Source organism: Mycteria americana, chromosome 5, assembly GCF_035582795.1.
Source record: "Mycteria americana isolate JAX WOST 10 ecotype Jacksonville Zoo and Gardens chromosome 5, USCA_MyAme_1.0, whole genome shotgun sequence".
Taxonomy (NCBI): domain Eukaryota; kingdom Metazoa; phylum Chordata; class Aves; order Ciconiiformes; family Ciconiidae; genus Mycteria; species Mycteria americana.
In genome coordinates, this window is record NC_134369.1 from 29353402 (window position 1) to 29376603 (window position 23202).

General features: G+C 46.1%; 4 protein-coding genes across 7 annotated transcripts in view; 2 read left to right on the plus strand and 2 right to left on the minus strand.

The window, feature by feature from the left end:
• Positions 1-5876: 5876 nt before the first annotated feature.
• Positions 5877-12671, minus strand: NDUFS3 (NADH:ubiquinone oxidoreductase core subunit S3). The gene is made up of 7 exons (XM_075502612.1): positions 12527-12671; positions 12310-12375; positions 11224-11321; positions 10802-10951; positions 8772-8897; positions 8362-8481; positions 5877-6122 (listed from the first exon to the last, which is right to left on the minus strand). Exons 1-7 carry the CDS (start codon positions 12570-12572, stop codon positions 5955-5957), a joined length of 774 nt encoding a protein of 257 aa, XP_075358727.1. The 5' UTR covers positions 12573-12671; the 3' UTR covers positions 5877-5954.
• KBTBD4 (kelch repeat and BTB domain containing 4) lies at positions 12660-20626 on the plus strand. 2 transcript variants are annotated; one of them, XM_075502578.1, is made up of 4 exons: positions 12660-12731; positions 14944-15564; positions 17965-18071; positions 18649-20626. In XM_075502578.1, the coding sequence occupies exons 2-4, from the start codon at positions 14973-14975 to the stop codon at positions 19507-19509; spliced, it is 1560 nt and encodes a 519-aa protein (XP_075358693.1). In that variant the 5' UTR covers positions 12660-12731; positions 14944-14972; the 3' UTR covers positions 19510-20626. The 2 variants fall into 2 exon arrangements, with proteins under 2 accessions (XP_075358693.1, XP_075358692.1); XM_075502577.1 differs by lacking the exon at positions 12660-12731 and adding an exon at positions 12742-12794.
• Positions 13114-23099, minus strand: PTPMT1 (protein tyrosine phosphatase mitochondrial 1). Of its 3 annotated transcripts, XR_012775903.1 has the most exons (6): positions 22929-23099; positions 22773-22853; positions 22053-22244; positions 20625-20757; positions 13418-13600; positions 13114-13193 (listed from the first exon to the last, which is right to left on the minus strand). XR_012775903.1 is itself a non-coding variant. In XM_075502614.1 (5 exons), exons 1-5 carry the CDS (start codon positions 23097-23099, stop codon positions 13177-13179), a joined length of 594 nt encoding a protein of 197 aa, XP_075358729.1. In that variant the 3' UTR covers positions 13162-13176. The 3 variants fall into 3 exon arrangements, 2 of the variants coding, with proteins under 2 accessions (XP_075358729.1, XP_075358728.1); XM_075502614.1 differs by lacking the exon at positions 13418-13600 and having other exon boundaries at positions 13162-13193; XM_075502613.1 differs by lacking the exon at positions 13114-13193 and having other exon boundaries at positions 13286-13600.
• Positions 23036-23202, plus strand: part of CELF1 (CUGBP Elav-like family member 1) — a 69769-nt gene continuing 69602 nt past the window's right edge. The window contains exon 1 of the mRNA XM_075502595.1: positions 23036-23178. The gene's annotated coding sequence lies outside the window, so the exon portion shown is untranslated. The remainder of the gene's footprint in view (positions 23179-23202) is intronic.

Sequence of the window (23202 nt, forward strand, 5' to 3'; positions counted from 1 at the left end):
TGCTGCTTCTGGTCCCAGCAGCCTCTGTTGGAACAGATCCATCTTTCTGTGTTTCTGGTTGCAGTCCTGGGAAGGGCTTGCTATTCAACTTGCTGACCCTGGAGGATATTTTCCATCATATTTTGGAAACTTGGAAGACTTTGTTGTGAAGTTTTTGGCAGAATTGTTTAAGCTTCTTTTCCAAAGACTGATTTCCCACTGCAATTTATTATAGGAAGCTATTAGTTGCAAGAAATTTCACTACACATGATTGCCTCTGAACAAGGGGCGACCTCCTGGTCCCTTCAGCCTCCGCACAGCACCTCTGTCACATCTCCGTGACACTTCTGCTCAGCTCCTTGGCTTCATTTTCAGTTTTCCTTTTTCCTGAGTTTGAAAATCTGCAAACAATCCTGAAATGTCACAAACAGATAAAGCCAGCAGTCTGTGCAGATTCATGGAAAGGCAGTAGCAGCCAAAATATACAAGCAGGCAGAAGAAATGTCACTTGTTCCACTCTGTATCAAACCTCCCGAGGGAGAACTCAATATACTGACCTAGCAAACAGCAAGGATCAGAGCCTGCCAGGCTTTAGCACCTCGTTGTCTCTCCTGTGACAGGACTTCTGGGTTACGATGAGCAAGGTCTGCCTTAGATATTGTGAATTACATTGACAAAATTTCATCTGATTTCCTTCACAGCAGATATCTGTTCTCTACACATCTTTGCACTTTTAGCGGTTCCCAATCCCCAGTCAAGCTGTTCTGTATTTCTACTCTGTATGGCACAGTATTGTCCTGGGTTCTCCAGAAGGTTGCCAGGATTATACAAATAAGTAATAATATGTATAAATAAGTAATAATACCATCTCCCTCAGGTTAAAGGTGTTCTTTGGTGAAAGAAGTTGCCTGGAAAAGAGAGGAGGTGGAGCTGAAACATATACCTTTCTCAGCAAGTTACAGGGCGTCAGTTTGTAGTGATTACTGTCACCAGATAGTTTACTGAGGGTAGGGATGATGTTCCAGTTAGTACGTTGTCAGTGTGCAAAGCAGCAAGTCTTCTGAAACTTCCAGGATCTGTAGTTGTACCTGGCAATACGTGGACTCACACCAGCTATGAAGAAAAGCAGCACAAAACGGAAGAGTCCCACAGATTTATCAAGGGAGGAGGGGCCCTCAGTATCCGGAGCCATTCTTACCCTCAGTTTGAATCAAAATAAGACCTGTGTTTCTGTCATAGCCTTGGCTACCTTCAAGTCAGACTATGTGTCTTTCAGTTTTCATTATTTTCTTCTGCTTACGCTTTAGTCGCATCCCTTTCTTCTGGGATGAGATATCTTTTATTAAACTGTGAATAATATGCTACTCAAGAAGCAGACTCTGATGACCCATCTGTGCAGTGAGATTGATGTGCCTTCTGTTTTGTGCCAGAGTCCCTTACAATCCACAGTGTACACATGACTTTGTCTAGAAGTCACTACGCATAAAAGCCCTGCATCGCATGGGCCATGCAATAGCCTCCCTTTATCATGCAGGATGTGACACAAGGAGGAGTCCAGGATTTTGGCCAACATCTGTGAAGGCCATACATGATTTTGTCAACAGGAAAATTTCCTAGGAACAGCTTGCAGCTGAAGTGACTAGAGAAGGATATGCGTGTTGGTGGGAGGGAGAATAGAGGAGGCTCAGAGGCTGTGCTTAGGTGACTGATACAGTGACAGGCGGGGGACAAGCATCAGTGGTAGATGCTGCCTTGAGCTGGGGGGATTTTGTAGAATTGCCCCACTATCCTGCACAGAAAGGCAATTGCAGAGTGATAAACATAAGCCTTAGATGTTTGTAAAGCAGCAGTAGTTATATGGTGCACAGAAACAAGCCTGAGTTTCTGACAGCTGCGCATAGTCCCCGCATGTGCGATTGCAATGTTAGGCAGTGCACCTGCTCCTCCCGAGGGATTTTGTCCTTGCCAGGTATTCACAGCTGAGTGTGCACAACCCTGCCCCTCCGCACTCCCCCTGGTCATACCGTCTGTTGTAGGAGAAGTTTCAAAACATCACATCAAGCCAGGTTTGTGCAGGGGCACCTTGACTGGTTTCATGCTTTCCACCATGACCTCCTGAAGCAAGAAGATGGGAAAAGGGAACAAGATATGAGGGGTCAAAAACTGCAGGAGCTGGTTGGATGCTGATGCAAAATTTGTTCCAGGTGGCTGAAGCTTTGCCCGTCACAGGGGAGCTGGGGCAATGGAGTGAGGAACTATTAAGGGAAGAGAGTAGTGAAGTGGCAGCCACCCTAACTTCAGCTTGCTGCAGTCACAAGTGGCAGCTTCTATTGGGAAGAATTCCTCTGGTTCTTACATTACAGACTCCTGCAGGCCCTAAATCCTCATGTCTGTTTGTTGGCTTATTTAGCACCTCCATCCACCATTACGTTGTTTGTACAGACCTTTTATTTTGTTACCTTGTTTGGATCTTTGGTTTTTCAATTGTAAACATATACGTAGCAGCATTTGTACAGCTGAAGCTACCCGTCCTCTCAACACGGTAGATTGCTGCTGCTTCCTTGTCCCATTGCAGATTACGGCTGTATGCTGGGACAGGCATCTTGCCACAGGGACCCACACAGGCTGTGCTTAAAGACACATGTGGTCCAGGGCAGTGGCAGAAGGCACAAGGTGTGGTTAATACAGCACCAGAAGAGCCTCTTTGGGAGGGAGGTTTCTTTGAGATGGGACTGCAGGGAGATAGGCAACGTCTTCACGAAAGGGCAATTCTGCTTACAGAATTGGAGAAACATCTTGCTTTGAACATCTTGCCCAGAACTTGGGGAGACCACAGTCCCCAGCCTGGGCCTGTCTGGCAGGTGCTCGGGGGAGGAAGATGAAGCTAAGGAAAGAGGAGAAGGAAGAAGGTGATAACTGGCTCCCAGGGAAGGCAAGGTTTGAGTCACAGGATGCGAAGAAGGAAGAAAGCCTTGAGGGAAGTAGGAGTGAAGCACTGTCTGTAACCAGACGGGGCCTCCACTGTTATACTTGTATTTTCCAGGTATGGTGCTGCTGGTCCTTATGCAAATACTTTCTTTGTCTTTTTTCTTTCAGTTTGTGAGCTGCATCCCCTGCTTGAAGGAGTAATGGGCTGTGTAACAGTGACAGGGAGGGCCCCATCCCATTGCACCTACTGCACAAAAGGACCCCCTCAGGCCTCACACAACTTGGAGAAGATGTAATGGGATGCAGTGTGATGGGTGCTATGGGGCACGCTGTCATCCAGCCTGTCCCTCAGCAGTTCCATAATCTCTGTTCTGCAGGAGTGGAAGGCCCAGCTGAAATCCCCATCTGGATTTTGACTGGAGATCAATCATAAGGGCCTATACTGACGGTGAGGCTGTGATGCAGATGGATGCCCTGACACCGTCAATAGCCGCATCCTCAGGGAGGAGAGTCTGCTTGCCCGACTGCAGGGAGAAATGCCAGAGTTCTGGAAAACACCAGCAAAACCTACTCAGCTGGGGGAGCTCAATATGGTGACTCTGAGTCATCACCTGAAGTCTATTTGTCCCTGCAGTACCAGAAAATTTCTCTTCTGAATAGTGTGACTGTAAGTCAGCTACATCTGCCTTATATCTCATCCAATGACCTCCTACAGCTGGGAAATCCAACACAGGCAAACAAGCCTCATGGAGGCTGGTAGTGTGGACCAGGCAGGGAGAGAGGATTTGGAAGACAGCTGTGTGCTCGCCCAAGCTGACGACAGCCTTGCCCAGCAGGAAGCAAGTGCCCACCAGCCATAAGGAACCCAAAGCGAGCAGGCTCCATAGGCAAGGATGGCCCCTGGGGCTCAGGAGCAGTGGAGGAGGTAGCGTGCCAACACTGGCAGTACTTTGAGAGGCTGTGTAACCTCTTGTGCCCTGGCATAATGTGTCTGGGTGAGTAAATAGCATTCTTCATAAGCTCCCAGGCTTCTCTAATGAGAAGAGATTTGGGTCCATTAGTAAATATTCCATATACTAAAAACCTGCTGGAGCCAATGCCTGTCCCCACAGGGCTGGCTACTTTGACTCCAGTACACACATTCTTCAGCAAACCTTGCATTTTGTCTAACTTGACAGGGCACTGTGTCTTACGTTTCTTGATGTTACGTCAATCAAATTCTCCCTCTGCACAACATTATGTTTAAATGGCAGTTTTCCTTCTGTTCCTGCTACCATCAGTCTTCTGACTTACCGTACTGGGAAATCCATATTTTTTATGATACACAGACCATGAGTCTTGGCACAGTGCCTCAAGCAACCTGAGATGGGGAGGGAGAACGTGGGGGGGAAATGTGCTTTATAAAGAATTTTCACGGTAACAGAAGTGGTGCCAGGAACTTTTCTGTCTTGTGCAATAGGCATCGGCATGCAAAAAGAGCCACTGCAACAGAAAACAGAACCAGCTGTGGAACACATTGTAGGAAGGACTAAAAGTACATTTCCCATTTAATCAGCTCAATCGATGGCAGATCCAAAGTGGAGCTAAGAATTGTATAAAATCCCAAACTTCTGCTGATTTGTGTTCCCTTCTCTTCCTCTTTCCCATAAAGAGCTATAACTTTTAAGGTGAGTGGCAAATACTATTAATTTTAACTAGAGAACACTGTTCTGAGTCACATCCCAAACACTGCCAGCCATAGCAGCCTGAAACAAATTAAAAAAAAAAAAGAATGTAAGAAGCCCATGCTTACAAGGCTGGGGTGGAAACAAACACAGACGAAAACCGCGTTCTTACCATACAGTTCAGCTCTTTACTCTTGCAAAGAGATCAAATTCTAGTCACAATGAGTACGTGTCCCTTTTTTTCCTTAATTGCATTTATTACTGTCCTATCCCTTCCTCCATCCCATACTCTAATCTCCCCCAAACCCCTTTTCTAATTAGTGCTCTTACAATTTAAGCACTTTAGTGATTCAGGGAATCTCTACAAACAGCTTGTAAATTATTTTACGAAATCTCTTATACAATAGTTTTCAGATCTTAATGAGGTCAGTCAGCTTTCTGATGCAGAACTGCATTATGCATTTTCTGGACTAAGGACAAGGGACATAATTAGTTGATGACTGCCGTAATGTAATCCCATTCAAACAGGTGGTGGGTGGACTGAAACTGTTTTTCCAGCTTTTTTGGAAAGAGCTGAGATTTTCCACAAGAGCAAAGATAGTGGTAATGCTGTTATATCATACAGCTCAAAATAATTGGAATAGTGACAAAAAGGCATAGCCTCGTGTCTGTGGGACAAAGGAAGGCAGATATTTTTGATTGCAGGAAAAAGCACAATCTGGAGAAGCTGGAGAAAGTAAAGACTGCTTGATTGTGAAGAAAAAGCCAGCGTGAGGGAGTCGCATGTGAGAGGTTACCTGCAACTCCTTCTTCTGCCAGGAGAACAGGCACTGACTTAATTCCCAAGGAAACAATGCAGAGATTTCCGCAATTGTTTTGGTCTGGATCCAGGTGCATCTTGTGTTGTCCTAATAACAACTGTATTAGAACCATTTACAAAAGCTTTGCCTGTTCGCCATATTATTACTGCCTTCCCAACACCCATCTTGGAGCTGAGATACTGCTGTCCCAATGCTTAAGCTACACAGCTGCTTCAGTACAGTCTCCTAGTGAGCGCTCAGGCTATGATTTATGCCTGCAGGGACAGCTAGCAGAAGCAGCGTATATAAAGCACCTTAGCCACAGGGAATGCCTGGACTCCATTCAATTTGCAAACCAAAAAGACAAATCCAGTGTCTTACAACTCAAAGCAGCAGATAAACATCTACCAGTTGGAATAACAGGATTGTAAATTAGCATCCCTCACCCTGTGCTTTTCATCTAGTTTGAAAACAACATTATTCATGTGACCACAACAGGCTAGAATCTCGTATCAATTTTTATTATTATAAATACTATGTTAGAACAGAAAGGATGGCGCTGTGCATCCGCTCCATTCTGCTGCTATTTTGCATCTTCTTTCTTGGCTCCTGCTTCTATTTTCAGGGGTTCTGGAGCTGCACGATAGGCAGGAAATGCCTCCCACGGACTGTTCAGATCAAACTTGCGAAATTCCTGAGATAGCTCCACAGGCTCCGCCACTACCCGTTTCACTTCATCATCATACCGCACCTAGAACAGTGCAAAGAACACAGGCCAGTCATTTTTATACAGTCCCCGTAGCATCTCCGCTGTTAGCTGTACACAGTAATGACCCAGACCACCCTCCAGTACAGGCAATCCTACTTCTTATGCCATGGATAGGCCACAGGCCTCTGCCACAGCTTCAGTTCTCCTCATTATTAAACAAGAGCCCTCCAGATGCCACCAAGGCCTCTGGACTGTCCAGGAAAACCCTCCTCTTTGCTACCATGTACTTCAGGTGTCCTGAATAACCACCCTGAACTAGGAGTGCCCAGCCTACAGTCCATATGAAGTTCACATGGAATAACACATTTAGTTTGTCACATGACAAAAGAATTTATCCTGAGTCACTTAAATAAGGTGGCCCGTCCACCTGGCATAGCTGGGAACTACTCTCATGAATCTTCATAATATGGCAGTTTGTTTGGTTTTAATTGTGCTTCTTAGCGTAACACTCAGAACATGGGACACAAAGACAACAGGGTGAAATGCAGGTGAGTACCAGACACTTCTGATTGTCTTGATTTATCCTCAATGTGCCAGTACAGATCTCCAAACCACGGCTCAGGAGATGCTGCCTGCTCCTCACTCGCAGGATCTGCTGTTATTTCTATTTTTCTTAAAACCCTCTGTTGCCTGCAGAACCCCGCTCTTTTCTTCTGAGACTCAACTCGTCTTAGAACTGCACCAAACATGACTGCTTCTGCAAGGCAGTTATTTGAAAATAGACAGATACCAAACACACTCATTTCACTTGTGGTCTGACATACAGAGGTAAGTATTTGATAAATGGCAAGAGTCAGTTCAACTAGAGTTTTATAACCTTGGCCTACAAAAAATCAAAGCGGAGTTCCAACTGCATTAAGATCAGTTCAGTCCTTTATTCCTCTGGGAATCTCCAGTTTTGCAGCTGAAAGTTTAATCTTCCAGAAGACATGCTAAAAGCAGATGCACTTTCTCTGCCTGACAAATTTCTTGGGTATACAGCACATGAAATTTGCTCAATGTCTCTGGCCTCAGGCTGCCTTATTACAGATGATACTTTGTGATGACTTCAAATTTCCATGCAGGAGATCTATACAACTCCTCTGGAATACACACAAGTGAAACATCCTTAAGTGCCTTTCAGACAAAGGATTGTAAAGCAGTCGCACCTCTGTACCAAAACTCAGATCACAGAATCATAGAATAGTTCGGGTTGGAAGGGACCTTTAAAGGCCATCTAGTCCAACCCCCCTGCAATAAGCAGGGACATCTGCAACTGGATCAGGTTGCTCAGAGCCCCGTCCAACCTGACCTTGAATGTTTCCAGGGATGGGGCATCTACCACCTCTCTGGGCAACCTGTTCCAGTGTCTCACCACCCTCATCATAAAAAATTTCTCCCTTATATCTAGTCTGAACCTACCCTCTTTTAGTTTAAAACCATTACCCCTTGTCCTATTGCAACAGGCCCTGCTAAAAAGTCTGTCCCCATCTTTCTTATAAGCCCCCTTTACGTACTGAAAGGCCACAATAAGGTCTGCCCAGAGCTTTCTCTTCTCCAGGCTGAACAAGCCCAACTCTCTCAGCCTTTCCTCACAGGAGAGGTGCTCCATCCCTCTGATCATTTTTGTGGCCCTCCTCTGGACCCGCTCCAACAGGTCCATGTCTTTCCTGTGCTGAGGGCTCCAGAGCTGGACGCAGTACTCCAGGTGGGGTCTCACCAGAGCAGAGCAGAGGGGCAGAATCATCTCCCTCGACCTGCTGGCCACACTTCTTTTGATGCAGCCCAGGATACGGTTGGCCTTCTGGGCTGCGAGCACACAGTGCTGGCTCATGTCCAGCTTTTCATCCACCAGTACCCCCAAGTCCTCCACAGGGCTGCTCCCAATCCCTTCATCCCCCAGCCTGTATTGATACCAGGGGTTGCCTCAACCCAGGTGCAGGACCCTGCACTTGGCCTTATTGAACCTTATGAAGGTCCACTTCTCGAGCTTGTCCAGGTCCCTCTGGATGGCATCCCATCCCTCAGGTGTGTCAACACACCACTCAGCTTGGTGTCAACTGCAAACTTGCTGAGGGTGCACTCGATCCCACTCTCTATGTTGTTGATGAAGATATTAAACAGTACTGGTGCCAATACAGGCCCCTGAGGGACGCCACTTGTCACCGATTTCCATCTGGACATTGATCCATTAAGAGTATTGGAGGGATTTAATAACTTTAGACATAAGCATATCTCCTACCTCCACATAACCAGAGAGTGGAAAGTCCTTCCGGAAAGGATGGCCCTCAAACCCATAGTCTGTGAGGATTCGCCTTAGATCAGGGTGGTTGGCAAAGAAAACACCATACATGTCCCAAACCTAAATGAAAGGGAGCCAAGCAAGTTGAATTAGATTAGAAAAAAAAAAACCAACCCTTCATGTATTATGTCCATAAAATTTCAGTTACATGCACAGCTTTGTGCAGTACCAGTGAAACTGATGCAGGAAGTCATTCAAAGCCAACTCAAACACCCTTTTATCTCCTATTCTGAAAAGGCAGCCAGGGAAATACTTCTCTCTTTCTTCCTGAGGGCCTTGGGAATCAGTTTAATCAGGAACACACAGCCCCTCTCCCCAAAGACTCTGCTCCCAAGTACACTGGCACTCACCTCTCTTTCATACCAGTTTGCTGCCTTGTGCACAGACACTGCTGAGTCAACAGGTGTCAGCTCATCAGTATACGTCTTCACGCGGATCCGACTGTTGAACCGCAGAGACAGGAGATTGTACACAATCTGAAGCAGAATAAAAGAAGGCATTGGCCTTGTACGGCATTTACGGATCTCTTTGCAGTACAGTACTGGCTAAGCAAAGGTACACGAAGACTATTTCAAATATTCTTTACCAGCAGAATCATATTCAGCACTTCAGAGCTGGGCACTAGAAGACACTATTACAACTGAGGTTCTAATAGCTTACCACTTTGATCCTTAGAAGTGTAACAAAACGGGTGTGAGATTTAGAAAACATGACTGATGAAGAAGAGCTGAAGTACAGAGGGATACTAAATCTTAAAAAAAAAGAGAATACTGAAGGGATGGAGATACTTGACAATAGTCTTTCAATAGTCTGTCACAAAGAAAATGGCTATCAATTACTCTCAGCATCCAGTGGGAGAAAGCTAAAAAGAAATACACTTAATTTTCAGCAAAGAAGTTGGATACAAGGGAAAATTTCTAATTCTTCTGTTGATGAAGTACTAATAAAAAGGCTGCTTATGAGGATTACTAGAACCTTGGGCAGGGGGGGAATATGTACTACAAACAGACGGAAATAAAACCCCAAACCTCTGCGAGAAATTGTGTAGCCTTGTTTGATACTGCCTCTGTGAATATGGCTGGAAAAGCTGAATTCATTATGGTCTATATTTCTATTATTTCTATGAACCTCCTACCCTGATTTTTAAAAGAAAAATCCTAAATTAAAAAATCTTCAACTTCTTCAGAGACTGGAGGCCTTTGAGTTAAAGAAACTCTCTCTACAACTCTCAGGATTTTTGCCTAATCATGAATTATATTACTAAAAGTCAAAGCTGTTATTAGCAAAGCAAGAAGGAGCTACATTTGAAACAACAGACATCTGAATAGCTAATGTAGATAAGGCAAACCTGCCACCCCTCGCTTTCTGGGCAGCTGTTGGTAAGTGACTTAATACCACAAGATATACCAAAGGGGGAAAATAAATCAGCTGCTTTTCATTATCCTTGTTATTTGCTGGGAACTAAAAATCTACCAATTCACTTCTCTTGTCCAAAAGACACTCTGCCCAGATTAGACAAGGGAAGACAGACATCTCTTCATCCATAAGGCTGCCTAAACCGTAGTCAGCCTCCTACAGCATGTGAGCCCTAGGGATTTTCTGCCACTGTCTTTTACAGATCTTCCTAGGTTAAACTACAATAATGTCTTTGCAACAATACTGTGAACAAAGCTTTCTAATAGTAGGTGAGAAGGCAATATGCTGAGTCTGTAGTTTCCCCAAAGATGTATCTTTTCTTTTTCTATTTGCAGCTGCAATTTTTCTGCAGCTGAAAAGCTATACGGTGAGATTTTCAAAAGCATCTGTGGAAGTGAAATCTCCAATATCCACTGAAAGTCAGTAGAATTTCAGTGCCCCAAATCTTCTGAGAACTTTGAGAAAATCTGCCTCATCTCCTATTTGGTCCCGATGTTCAGGGAATGTTCTTAAAACAACTAAACAGCTTTCTGTTTTGTTTTTTAAAAGGTGAAAATTGTTAAGAAGACTGATGGGATTTAAAGAAAATCATGATCAATTGTGTCAACAGCAGCTGACAGGCCTAAGTGGAAGAAGGAAGACCACCAATTCACATCAGGCCAGAAAGAAGTCTCTAGACACTTTGGTAAAGCCAAAACAAAACAAAAAAAAAAAAGAAAAAAAGAAAAAAAAGAAAAGAGAGAGACTTTCAGCAGAGCACAAAAGGAAAGCCAGACTAGGAACCCATGCAGTATCAGTTCTGCTACTGCCTCCACGACCAACAGATTAAACCAAACCCAGCATTTCAGAGTGGATTTTCTTTTCACTGTCAAAAAGTAAACAATGTGGTCAGAGCTGCAACAGCACCCACAGCCATCAGCGTTTGTGAAACTTTCCGAGCCCTGCACCTATGAGCAGTTCTTACCTCAAAGCGGTACTGCCGAGATGGAACATCAACAGCAGTCAAGTCAGCCAAGGATTTGAACTGGGCATTAGTGTGATCTCGAAGGAAGGTCAGAACTGGAATGATCCCATCTGGATGGATCAAAAGTTCCAGCTCATTGAAACAGGTCACCTGATGAAAACAGTGGAAAGGGTATGAGTACAAACACCAACAGGACTGAATATTACACTGAATCCAGCAGGACACCTAAACAAAGACAGTATATTGCACAGCAGACACATAATGACATCAGATAAAGGGGCTTAATAATAGCAGTAACTTTGATGTAATTCTGACAATCTTTCTTCCCCAGAACAACTTCTGAAAACATCTAACAAACAAGTAGTGTGTTCACTGGGTCCTGCCCCCCCCCCCACAAGAACAACTTATTGAACAGCACCTACCTGTACTTGCTGGATATACTTGGGCAGAATCTCAGCCACGTACTCCCCAAAAGCACATAGCTGCTTCTGTTCTACTTCATTTTTTGGTCTGACAGTAGCTAAAGAGAAAATAAAGTTCCCAAGATTATGGCAGGGAATACAGAAAGAAGAGTAGTAACTCCCATCCCTGACTTAAAAATCCCTTTAACCAGTCTAGCTGCCTCTTAGTAGCTCTGGCAGAAGTCAGGCAGCTTCAGGTTCAGGTAATCTGCAAAGTTTATTTATGGTAAATCCAAAGCTAAACATAACATATATATATAGTAGAATATATAGGATGCTGTAATAGAGACTGGACCACAGCAACATACATGTGTTGTGGTACACAGAACAAGATGGAACTAGAGACTTTGATGAGGAAGTAAGTTTGTGTCAGTACTAGACAGAAATGTTTTTGTGCACTGTAAATACAGCAGGAGGAACAGTCCAACAAGATGACAGAAAAGCAAATAACAAGATGAAAAAGATGGAGGCAGAGAAGACAGAACAATCTGAACTTAGACACTGCTCATGACATTCAGCTGTGTCTAGAAAGGATCTTTTTTCTAGACAAAATAATCCTGGGTTTGTTTGATGTGCCAGCATCTAAGCGACCCCCTCATAATCAAAACATCCTAGGAACTCGTGTTGCTTTTTTATTGTGGTTATGATTACAAATACTCCTCAAGATCCAGGGCAATGAGGGGCTATGAAGCTGTTGCCCAGGCACACCTTTGCACAGAACAAGCAGGCAGGCCCCCAAGACAGGATGCAGAGGGGAACGCAGAGCGAGCACGGTTATCAACAAGAGCCGCTTTTCTGCACAAAATCCAGGTTTATGGATGACAGGCGTCAACCTTTTCTGAGGCACTCACTAAAAAGGTTCTATGGCACAGAAACTTCGTACGGGCAGTCAAATGCCCTAACGCCGAGCCGGGAGCTGACAGGGACACAAGCGCACACCTCGGTCTCTTCCACTGCCCGCCCCCCCCCGCCCCAAACCAACGGCCCCAACCGCAAGACCAGGCCGGGGCCTACGCCCCGCTCCCGCCGCCGGCCCCGCTCACTTACGGCGAGTCTCCGCGGCGGAGCTCCCCGCCAGCCGGGCCTGCGCCGCCGCCGCCGGGCCTGCGCCAACTGCGGAGAGAAACGGACACGTCTCACCGACCGCGGCCCGGCCCGGCCCGACCCGACCCGACCCGCCGCCAGGGGCTGGCCGAGCCCCGCCGCCTCCCCGGGGCAGGCGGCGGCCGGCACCGCCGCGCCCCCTCGCCCCGGGCGCCCTCACCTCGCAGCGCGGCCCGCGCCAGCCCCCGCGCCGCCGCCGCCAACATCCCCACCGGGACACGGACGGGCAAGGGCACGGAGCGGAAGCGGAAGGTGCCGCCGTCACCGCGCTTCCCCCGGGGGGCGGAAGCGCGCGCGGGGCTTCCCGGGGACGCTTCCGGGTCGGTGGCCGGAAGCGGCGAGTGCCTGGCGGCGCCTGGCGCAGGGTGAGGGGCGCGGAGGAGCCGCTGGGGCACCCCGGGGCGGCGGCATGAAGGGAGGCGCCGCAGGTGGGTGCCGTGCTGCGGCGGAGCGGGGGTCGGGGCCGGGACCGGAGCCGGAGGAGCCCCGGTGCCCTGGGGCGGGCTGTGAGCCCGGCGGGGCGGCGGGACCGAGCCCGAGCGAGGAGCAGCCCTGCCGCCAGCCCGGCCGCGGAGGCAGCGAGTGCTGTGGAGACGCGTCCGCCGTCGGGTGCGGGCGGGAGGGGCCTGGCGGACCCCCGGGCTGAAGCAGCGCTGTGGGGGCGAGGTAACTTTCTGGCGGTTTTCATCGCGTTAGCGTGGCCCTAATGGGGGCCTGTACTTTTCCGAGAATTACCTTTCCTTTCCTCCCGGCCCCGACGCGCGAAGTCGCCGTCAGTCGTGTAGACGGGTCCCCTGATCCCAGGCGCCGTCAGGGAACCCGCGACCCTGTCAGGAGCAAGGAAGGACGTAGGTGTGCCAGGTATTGGTTACGCCGTCAGCACCTATAGCCTGGCATACGGCAGGTCGTTGCTTTGGTAACACAAAATACGCATAGAGTGTAAGGTTTTGCTTTATGGGACACTTTACTGTTCGTGCGCCTCTCTTCATAGTGGAGATGCCACGGATGTAAAGGGGAACTTTGTGTTTACAAAGAAGGATGCGAGATTTACAGTAGTCTTCAGCTGCTGTTGGCACTTCTTTTGTGACTTGGCACCAGTTCTCTGGAAATTGTGCAGGGCAGTGGGGGCAGCTGGTTCTGCTGCGCCAAGAAGGCACAGTAGTTCATCCACCCATATCCTGGTGCTCTGTGTGGTCACTTCGGCACTCTGGGCTGCGGCTTCTGAGCGCCTTGACTGTAAGGATCAAGAGCTGTAACTGGAGTGGGGGCCCATTTGCACCATAGGCTTGTACTTGCTAAAGCTGGAAAAATAGTACCGATGTGTGCTGTGCCAATTGCAGTTCCTCAGTCTCTTACAGATTAATGTATAGGTACTTTTAAGACAGACCAGAACTACTGTAAAATAACAATAAGGGTATAATTAAGACAGGCCACCGTCAGGGATGGGACGGACTTGTCCAGCCAATTAGGGATGTAGGCACTACTTCCCGTGAACAGAACTTGAGCAAAGAACTTAGGAGCCCTCCTGTGTCAAGCAGAGCTATTGTAAGAAAACGCATGTTTGACAAAATAAAGCATGGAAGAGTAACTATGAATCTCTTGGAAAAAAATCCTGTCTTTGTCACAAATTGTACAGGAAATCATGTTCAGTATTAATTGAAGAAATTTGTGTTATCAGTCACCATGGCTGATAGTTGAGGTGTAAAAGTAAGTTTAAAGTGAATGCAAGCAGGCATCTATTTGCTCCTAATGCTGTCAAGAGCCATGTTAAAGAGGAGCTCTTTTCTACAGCAGTCCTTCTCTGGTTCAGAACCTTTTTCGACCCACAAACTGCTTGGACCTCTGCAAACAATCTCTAGTACCTACTAAGAGGCATTATCGTTTAAATTGAGTTCTTGCCACTTGGGAAACAGCGGCTGACAACATCTGGCAGGTTATTTGCATGCTGAAGATATCTGGCATATTAACAAACTGAGTATGACCATCAGTTATCTCACGTGGTTCACCTGAAGGACTGATGGTTATGTCTGGCAGACTTCTCGCACATCTTTTTGGTAAAAACAAGTTCATCTTACTTGATAGCACTGCAAAGATTTGTCATGTTGGGTTTGGATGGTAATTAACTCCTCCTGATGATACGAACTGCTGTCTGTGCTCTTTGTTAGTATGATACTGTAATCCTTTTTCCATCTAGCCCGGCTATGGTGCTGCCACATTCTTTTGGCTTTGCGAGTTTCCTAGTGCAGTTGTTGGACTTTCCACTTGAATAACTGTTGCTGCATTTCTTTGTGTCAGTGAAATGAGTGGTGAAAAGATATGCACCTCTCCCAGTTCTGCTGGGATGTGATGCTCACTGTACTGGAAGTTTGGTGTATATTATAATTTTTAATTATGCCAACTTCTCATTTGTTGTTTGAGATTCTGAAGCTCAAGCAGAAGTTTCTGGCTGTGCTATTTATATTCAGTCTAAAATATGCTGGTCTCTTACCAATACGTTTGATTTTTCCCTGTACCCTGAAGTACTGCATAATCTTGTTAGTGAAGAGAGAAAGCCATATAATTATTGTGATTTTACAGATTGCTGGAGGTCTGATCTGTGCAGCACCATGGACTCATCAGAAGAGACTGGAGGCTCCTCTGCAGAAGAGAACTACTTTGTGAACTACACCTTCACCGACCGCTCCCACTCAGGCCGCGTGGCCCAGGGTATTATGAAATTATGCTTGGAGGATGAGCTCTTTGCTGATGTTACAATATCAGTGGAAGGCAAAGAATTCCAGCTGCACCGTTTGGTCCTCTCAGCTCAGAGTTGCTTTTTTCGTTCTATGTTCACTTCCAACCTAAAGGAGGCCCACAACCGGGTGATTGAGCTGCAGGACGTTAGTGAGAGTGTCTTTCAGCTCCTTGTGGACTATATTTATCATGGGACTGTAAAGCTGAGGGCAGAGGAGTTGCAGGAAACCTATGAGGTGGCAGACATGTACCAGCTGACTGCCCTTTTTGAAGAGTGCTCCCGTTTTCTGGCCCGTACGGTGCAGGTTAGGAACTGTCTGCAGGTCATGTGGTTGGCAGATCAACACAGTGACATGGAGCTCTACACAGCTGCCAAACACTGTGCAAAGTCACATTTGTCTCAACTGCAAGACACAGAGGAGTTCCTACACCTGCCTCTCCGCCTACTGACAGACATCCTTACAGGTAAGGAGTTCTTGAGACTAGCCAGGATGTGGATGTAGACTTCCAGAGAGTCTGTCAGGGACTGAACAAAATAGCTGGTAATTCCCAGCAGTTCTTGAGTCAACAGGTCAGAAGTACTACAGGTTTTTTAAACGTAACTTAATAACTTTCAACAATTTGTTGTATATTTGTTTGCATTAAAAGTAAAACAAAGAAGCCTTACCAGAAATTAAGATCTTATGAAAGTCTTTTTTTTTTCCCTTTAGTTCTTAATCATTTAACATAGTAATGCAACAACTCAACATTTGTAAGAAGGCTTAAGCACAAGCCTTATTTTTAGACTATGTTAGTGTTATTAACAATTGTATATAATTGTTAGGATTATTTAGGCTAGGCATTCAGCTGACTGAAATAGAGGCATTGTAACATCTTAGGTAATACAGTAATTACCCTTCTTGTAAAGGTAATAGCCTTCCACAGTAATGGATGCAATGACTCAGGGTTGTAAAGGATGTGACAACACATCGACAACTTTGTCCAACTGCCTCCAATCCTTAAAGATTCTCTACTGCCCTAGTAAGTAGAGCCAGTACTTGAAAACCTCTTCATGATGCTGCAGTCACAACTCCATTTTTGTGCATTTATGTATCATTGCTGGAGGAAGCAAGAATGTAGAAGCAGCTCATACATTCAAATGTACTGGACTTGGGACCAGAGAGATTGCCCCCTTCTTGCTTTAATTAAATAATTTTGTAAATGAGTAAATAACTATACTTTGTGTGTCATTGTTTTATATACTGTTACAACAATAAAACTACCATGACTGGCTTCTTTGGAATACTGGCAAATCTGTCCATAAGACTTAAAATAGCCTTTAAAGTTGATGCTATGCATATGAGAGTCTTTACAGATATTGCACGGTATTATCCCTGTTGCATCTAAAGAAATTCACTCAAAAACCTATTGAGAGTATGTACTGATAGCTCAAAAAAACTATGATAAAATTAGAGTAATTTTTATAACTATCTAGCGAAAGTTTTTAAACTAAGCTGTGACTTCATTAAAAAAAAAAAAATTCCTAAAATCATGAAATAAAGCTATAGAGGTCAATCAGCCTTAACTTCCTAGGGATTCCATGTAGTAACCATAATTTTAGTACTATGACCTTTAGTGTTTGTGGTCCTAAATTAGAATAACTGCTCAATAAAGCTTTTTTTCCATGCTTCATCTATTTCCATAAATAGAATCACATTACTCCATATTTATGCCAAAACTTAGCTCATACAATGGATTATAATCCGAAATACACTCCTACTGCTGGCAAGGAAAATCTTTTTCTTTTGCAATTCCTGCATCTTTGTTTAGTTAATGGAGAATTAAATAGAGGAAGCTGTTAGTGGCAAGGATTAAAATTAATTTCATGAAATAGTAATTTATTAAGCTTACCTTTTGTTGCACTCTAGGACCCATTTCAAAATCAAAGTTTTTCCATTTAACCACTACATGTGACGGATAGCTTATGGAAATCCCTTTTACTAATAAACAGAGTTGAAATACTTGCTTTTGTTCCACGCTTTTCCTCCTCCCTTCCAGTATAGAGAAAAGTGTTGGAATTTGTCTGATGCCTTCAGCATCGTTGAATTCAGGGTTTGTCATGAGAGCAGACTACAAAATCAGAGCGGTTTCATAGGGAAGCTTCCCTAAATGAATACAGGCATAATTGCTGGCTTTCAAACTGGAAGTAAATACCTAAATCTTGTAGGTCATGTACTGATGACAATGATGCTATAGTTTGTGGCATAACCAAAACTTCCAATTATGTCTAGAAACAAATCGAAATCTGATGCAGTCTGTTGAGTATTTTCTACTGTCACACTGCTAAGGAAAGCTACAGTAGCTCATTGGGGATTTCCAAATGTTAAGAGGATAGCAGCAACACCAGATGTTCAGTCTTGAGGGTCAGCTCTCTGACAGTGCTCAGAGAAGGAAAATTTCTGCAGATGACTTTTGCTAGATTGGTTTCTAGGACCAGCCAGAAAGAAAGGCAGCTGCTGAGATTGTCACATAAGAGAATCTTTTTGCCTAAATGCTTAAATAAGAAAATATTTTTTTGTCATCTCAAAGCATGTAAGTTCTCTTTCCTGACCTCTTTCTCTCGGATGCAGTCTCCTTTGTTGAAACTCATCCAAAGTGCTTAAGATCTGGCAGCTCTGTCTTCTGATATTTATGCAAACCAATTTAATGCAGATGCCTGGCTGGCAGTGCTGATCATGCCTGCCAAAATCTATAAACCTCTGTATCTTTTTTTTCCTCTCTGGAAAGTAGGGTTTGTGGGGGGAGGGAGTTGCAGGAAAAGGATGTTCCTGAGTACACACACCTTTGTCTAGATATCATAAATGCCTTTCTGTCCCCAAACCGCAGATGGCGTTCCATGTTCTCAGAATCCAACGGTTGCCATAGAAACCTGGATCAACTTCAACAAGGAGGAGCGAGCGGGCTTTTCAGAGACACTGCGATCAAGTCTGAAGGTATAAAAAGACCTTCTGTTCCGGGGTTGGTGTAGCACTTGCTGGTTTCACACTTCCCAAGACAGGGTATTCTGCTCACAGGTGTGACTTGAAAGTCACAAAACACAAATGCCATGGTGCTTGTGTGAGGAATACTTTCATTGTCATAAATAGCAACCCCACTGACAGCTTTTTTAATTTAACCTGAGGCTGCTTTCACTAGTGATTTGAACAGTGCCACAAATAACTTTTTCACCAGATGCTCAGTTACCAAAGAGACCATTCAGAAATCTGAGTCTGGCATTCCCCTTATAAAAGCTCTACTCCATCAGTGATGTAACCAGCCCTTACCTAAACCGCAGACACTTGGGTTCCAGTGAAGTCTGTTGCTATTCTGCTATGTCAGATATGACTGGTACCTTGAAAAGGCTTTGAGGCTCCAAATCCTGAACGCTGTAGGGTGGCAGGACTTGGGAAGCGGGTCACAAACCTCAGGCCCACAGGTGGGTCCTAAAATGCTGAATAATTTGGTCTTAGGCATCACTGATGTTTGTGTAAACAGGCCTAATTCTGCTGATACACTCCTCCTTTCTCTCAGGTGATTGGAGAAAATGTTCACATCTACCTGATCGGAAAGGAGTCATCACGTACACATTCACTCGCTGTCTCTCTGCATTGTGCTGATGATGACTCCATAAGCGTGAGTGGCCAGAACAGCCTGTGTCACCAGATCACTGCAGCCTGCAAGCACGGTAGTGACCTATACGTCGTTGGTGGCTCCATTCCACGACGCATGTGGAAATGCAACAATGCAACTATAGACTGGGAATGGTGTGCCCCTCTGCCCCGTGACCGGCTCCAACACACCCTTGTCTCCGTGCCAAGCAAGGATGCAATATATTCACTGGGGGGTAAAACTCTACAGGACACGCTCTCTAATGCTGTCATATATTACAGAGTACGAGACAATGTCTGGACAGAGACCAGCCAGTTGGAAGTGGCAGTCTCTGGAGCTGCAGGTGTAAACCTTAATGGTGTCATTTACCTGCTGGGCGGAGAGGAAAATGACTTGGACTTCTTCACCAAGCCCTCTCGGCTAATTCAGTGCTATGATACCAACACAGAGAAATGCCACGTGAAACCATACGTACTGCCTTTTGCAGGGCGCATGCATGCTGCTGTACACAAGGATGTGGTGTTCATTGTAGCCGAGGGGGATTCACTGCTGTGCTATAATCCCCTACTGGATAGCTTCACCCGCCTATGCCTGCCAGATGCCTGGAGCTCAGTACCATCCCTCTGGAAAATTGCCAGCTGCAATGGCAGCATCTATGTCTTTCGTGACCGCTATAAAAAGGGTGATGCAAATACTTTTAAACTTAACCCAGCCACCTCTGTTGTAACAGTCACAAGTGGCATCAAAGTGCTGCTCACTAACCTGCAGTTTGTCCTGGCCTAAGCAGGAAAAACAGGCCCAGTGATAGAAAGGGCAGAAACGGTGTTCTGCTGTGCAGTTCAGAGGCACCCACCACCCTCAGCACCAGTCCCAATTACGAGTTCACAACATCCAGTAAAGACCCCATCCTCTATACTTGCGCAGAGGAAGTACAGGCTTTCTGGCTGTGGGCCTATTCTTTTACACAGCATTATTGAAGTTGAACTGCTGCATCTTAGATTTCAGATGGACTAAATGCTATTACTTTGATCCCTTGATGATAAGCTGCTTGCGTTTAAGGCCCAAACTGCAAGAAATGGCTTTCTTAGCCTGGAACCAATCCACCAATAACAAATCCTATAGCATATGGACAATGCCCTCCTTGGCCCAGACTGCTGGTTTTAACTGCCATGGAGTTAACAACACATGGGAGACCATGTGCTGCTGCCATGTCAGTCACAGAGTTAGATGTGCACCGTGTCCTCCAGGGATGTCCCCATTTAAACATTCCTGTGTCCCTATTGCAGAAGGAGGGACTGGCAGAAATATTTACAGCAGACAGATTCCAGAGCTGACCCCAAGACCTTTAGTAGGTTGCATTATTCAGCACTTCTCCTAGAGGAGTGGTAACAAACTGGGAACTTGCTTACTGCTCTGTCATCACCTAGTGTAAAGAGGGAGATCATTTTTATGAGCATTGGCTTCCTTTACTGTACAGGGAATCCCCACCTGTAATCATAACGTAGTGTTGGTGAAAGACGGAATTAAGACCACTTCCTCCTACCCCTCTCTGTTGGCACTGTAACCCTTTGGGTAAGAATCTGAATAAAGTCTCTGCTGAGACAAAGTTTTCTTTTCCTTTGCTGCAAATATTATAGAACTTCCTGGGGATTGCAGTTCGGCTCAGCACTGATACTGTGTATGGGAGAGAAGAACTATGGGGCTCCCAGAGAACTAAGAGATTAGCCATAAGGAAAGAAAGCTTTAATGAAACAGCTCGACCTCCCCTTTACTGTAGTTTATGTAAAAACTTCTTTACTGATGGTCAAGAAATACAACGCTTAAACCTTCATTAGATCATTAAAATGTAAGAGTTTTTTAAAGCAGCCAAGACAGAGATTTTGATAGGTCTTACTGACACTCTGCAGTTGTCCCAGCGATCATGTTCCTGTGAAATGTCTCCAGGACCTGGACTTGCTTCTGCCAAACAAGGATGTGGGGTCGGATCTTGGCAATAGCCTCTATTGCTTCCTGAGGGCTCCAGTGATGCAGCTGAAAAGGCAGAAACCCTGCAAGTGAAAATCCATTCCACCCCTGCACCAGTTAATGGAGCCTTCCTGGAGGCTACAGGCAACGTTAGAGTTGTTGGAAAACTTGCTGCTTTGCCCCTTCTGTTTACTCCATGTTCCTCTCAGAGGGGCCTGAATGTCAATGCAAGTTCATTAAATGAGCCCCTCAGTTAAAGAGGGATGGTTGTTGCCTGGGACCTCCATTTTCTGTCTCACTCATGCTTCCATCATGTTGTGAATAGTTTCCTGTCCTAGTCCTACCAGACCAGAGCAAAAGTGTAGCTTGCTTTTTTTATTTTTTTAAAACTTTACTAGTACTCCCATTGCACTTCAGCACTTAGTGAGAAAATTTTCTCTTCAGCGCTAAGGGAAAGTTTTCCAGGGAGCACTTAACACCAACAGAAGAAGCCACAGGTGGGATTTTGTTCTTAGTGCTGGCTTACCCAGTTGGGCCTGTAGAGGAACTCAGAAAACCAAAGTCACTTCTCTTGATCCTGAATTGTAGTTACTGAAAAGCTTAGAAAGGCTCACCGTTTCAGTTAACCAAGGAGAAAATCTGAACAACAAAAATGGATGTTTATCTGTTCAGTGAGCTTACCCTCATGAGTGACTTGTTATTCCCATCTCAATCTGTTCCTCCATAGAAAGAATTAAGAATGGCAGAATCATTCAAAACCTGTTGAGAACTTACTGTATTAATGGCCCAGAAAACTGAGCAGCTTCCTGAAGTCTGACTGATCTGCCAGAACCAGCAACAGATACTATCAGACCATGTGTTTCAAAGCTTTGTTGCAACAACAGTTTCTCTTTCCCATAAGATCAGAACATCTTTGCCAGTGCCTGTGCTAATAACTGAGCGGGCAGAGGCAGACTGTACAGATGAATGAAAAGACTACCTAAAATGGCAGCTATATCACAGCTTCACCACTATCTCACTGCCAGGAAGCATTATCTTGACAGTATCATAAGCGCAGATGAACAAGGTGTGCAAAGATAAACTAGATTATCAAAGAAAGCTTAGACTGCGGTTCAGCAAACATTGTTTCACTTGTTCATTTACCTTGCATTTGCCACGTTCTACAAAACAGCAACATAATTTTGGGGCCTAGCTATCTACCTCTTTTCAAATGGGTCTCTGGTCCAAACTCTGTAAAATCATGGAATAGTAATGCACCTGTACATGCTTAGGTTTCTTGAGCAAAAGCAAATTGCAAAGGTTGGCTGTGCTCGTCCAGACTGTATGAAAATAAACCCCATTTAGTATAGAAGTGTTCTTACTTGAATTAAATATGCTGCCACCATGGTGGCACTGCGGGAGCGTCCTGCCTTGCAGTGCACATAGACGCTGTTACCGCACGCTCGGTGTTTCAGTATGAATTCAACACCCTTGTGGAGGTTTTCCAAGGTGGGGACTCCAGTTAGATCCACGGTGCTGAGACGCAGTTGCTCCACTCCCATTGCCTCCCATTCCTGAAATTGAGATAGCAGATGCGATCAGTTAACTTTTTGGGTTTTTTTTCCAGAAAGAAAACCCAGAACCTGTTGAGACAGTTGGGAAATTCAGTGGGGTTGTAAGCTGACTTTGAAAGATCCATCCTTTAGATCAGATGTATGAAAACTTTAGTGCTGGCTATCAGAAAGGAGAAGTTAAAGGGAACTGGAAAGATGTGGTTCAGCTAAAGGCAAGGAGGTGAGCTGGGATCTCGTCCCGAAAAAAGGCATTCTTGTACGTGCATAGGGATGTGCGTGGAACGAGTCCTCCCCTTCTCTCTCCCCTCCGCCGCCGTAGCTGTAACGCTACTTGCATCCTCACGTTTTACTGGTTTGTCGCGTAGTTTTAAAAGTCAGCTTAGGTACGAAGAAGCCACGTCTTCGCTGTCAGAGGACTTGGCAGTCGCTGCCAGGATCACGGCAGGGGGCGGCTAAAGCCTCACCTGCGCCGGGACAAGCGACAAGAGACCCTTCCCGGGGGGGCACCGGCAAGCTCCCCGGGCTCACCTGGGCGGAGCAGCAGAGGAAGCGGGTCTCATAGTCCTCGTTGAGAGTGACCACGGCGCGCACGTTCTCCTCCGCCACCAGCTGCGGGCACAGGCACCGTCAGGCACCGCCGGCCCTCCCGGCCCGGCCTAGCCCGCCCCGCCGCGCCCGCCTTACCCTGCGGCTGCGTCCCCGCAGCGGCAGCGCCCCCAGCAGCACGGCGCCGTCGATGCGGTGGAACCAGGGCCGGCGGGACCCGGGCAGCCGCGCCCGCGCCGCCGTGTACAGCAGCGTCGGGTAGAACAGCAGCCGCGCCACCCCAGCGCCCAGCGCCGCCGCCACCCCCATCGCGGGCAGCGCCGCGCCGGGCCGGGCCGGGCCGCGCCGGCCGAGGGGCGGGGGAGCGCCGCGGACGAGCGCACTAAGCGTGAGGAGACGGGGGAGCCTGCGG

Excerpts from the sequence above, each read along its gene's own strand:
- NDUFS3 (XM_075502612.1), bottom strand. The coding sequence starts at position 12,572 with ATGTTGGCGGCGGCGGCGCGGGGGCTGGCGCGGGCCGCGCTGCGAG. Across the intron at positions 8,482-8,771 it reads CAAACTGGTATGAAAGAGAG|GTTTGGGACATGTATGGTGT; the intron begins GTGAGTGCCAGT and ends CCTTTCATTTAG. Across the intron at positions 6,123-8,361 it reads CACTCTCTGGTTATGTGGAG|GTGCGGTATGATGATGAAGT; the intron begins GTAGGAGATATG and ends GCACTGTTCTAG.
- KBTBD4 (XM_075502577.1), top strand. Across the intron at positions 15,565-17,964 it reads ACTGACAGACATCCTTACAG|ATGGCGTTCCATGTTCTCAG; the intron begins GTAAGGAGTTCT and ends CCCAAACCGCAG. Across the intron at positions 18,072-18,648 it reads CACTGCGATCAAGTCTGAAG|GTGATTGGAGAAAATGTTCA; the intron begins GTATAAAAAGAC and ends CCTTTCTCTCAG.
- PTPMT1 (XM_075502613.1), bottom strand. The coding sequence starts at position 23,099 with ATGGGGGTGGCGGCGGCGCTGGGCGCTGGGGTGGCGCGGCTGCTGTTC. Across the intron at positions 22,854-22,928 it reads TGCGGGGACGCAGCCGCAGG|CTGGTGGCGGAGGAGAACGT; the intron begins GTAAGGCGGGCG and ends CTGTGCCCGCAG. Across the intron at positions 13,601-20,624 it reads CGCTGGGACAACTGCAGAGT|TCAAGGCGCTCAGAAGCCGC; the intron begins GTCAGTAAGACC and ends TGATCCTTACAG.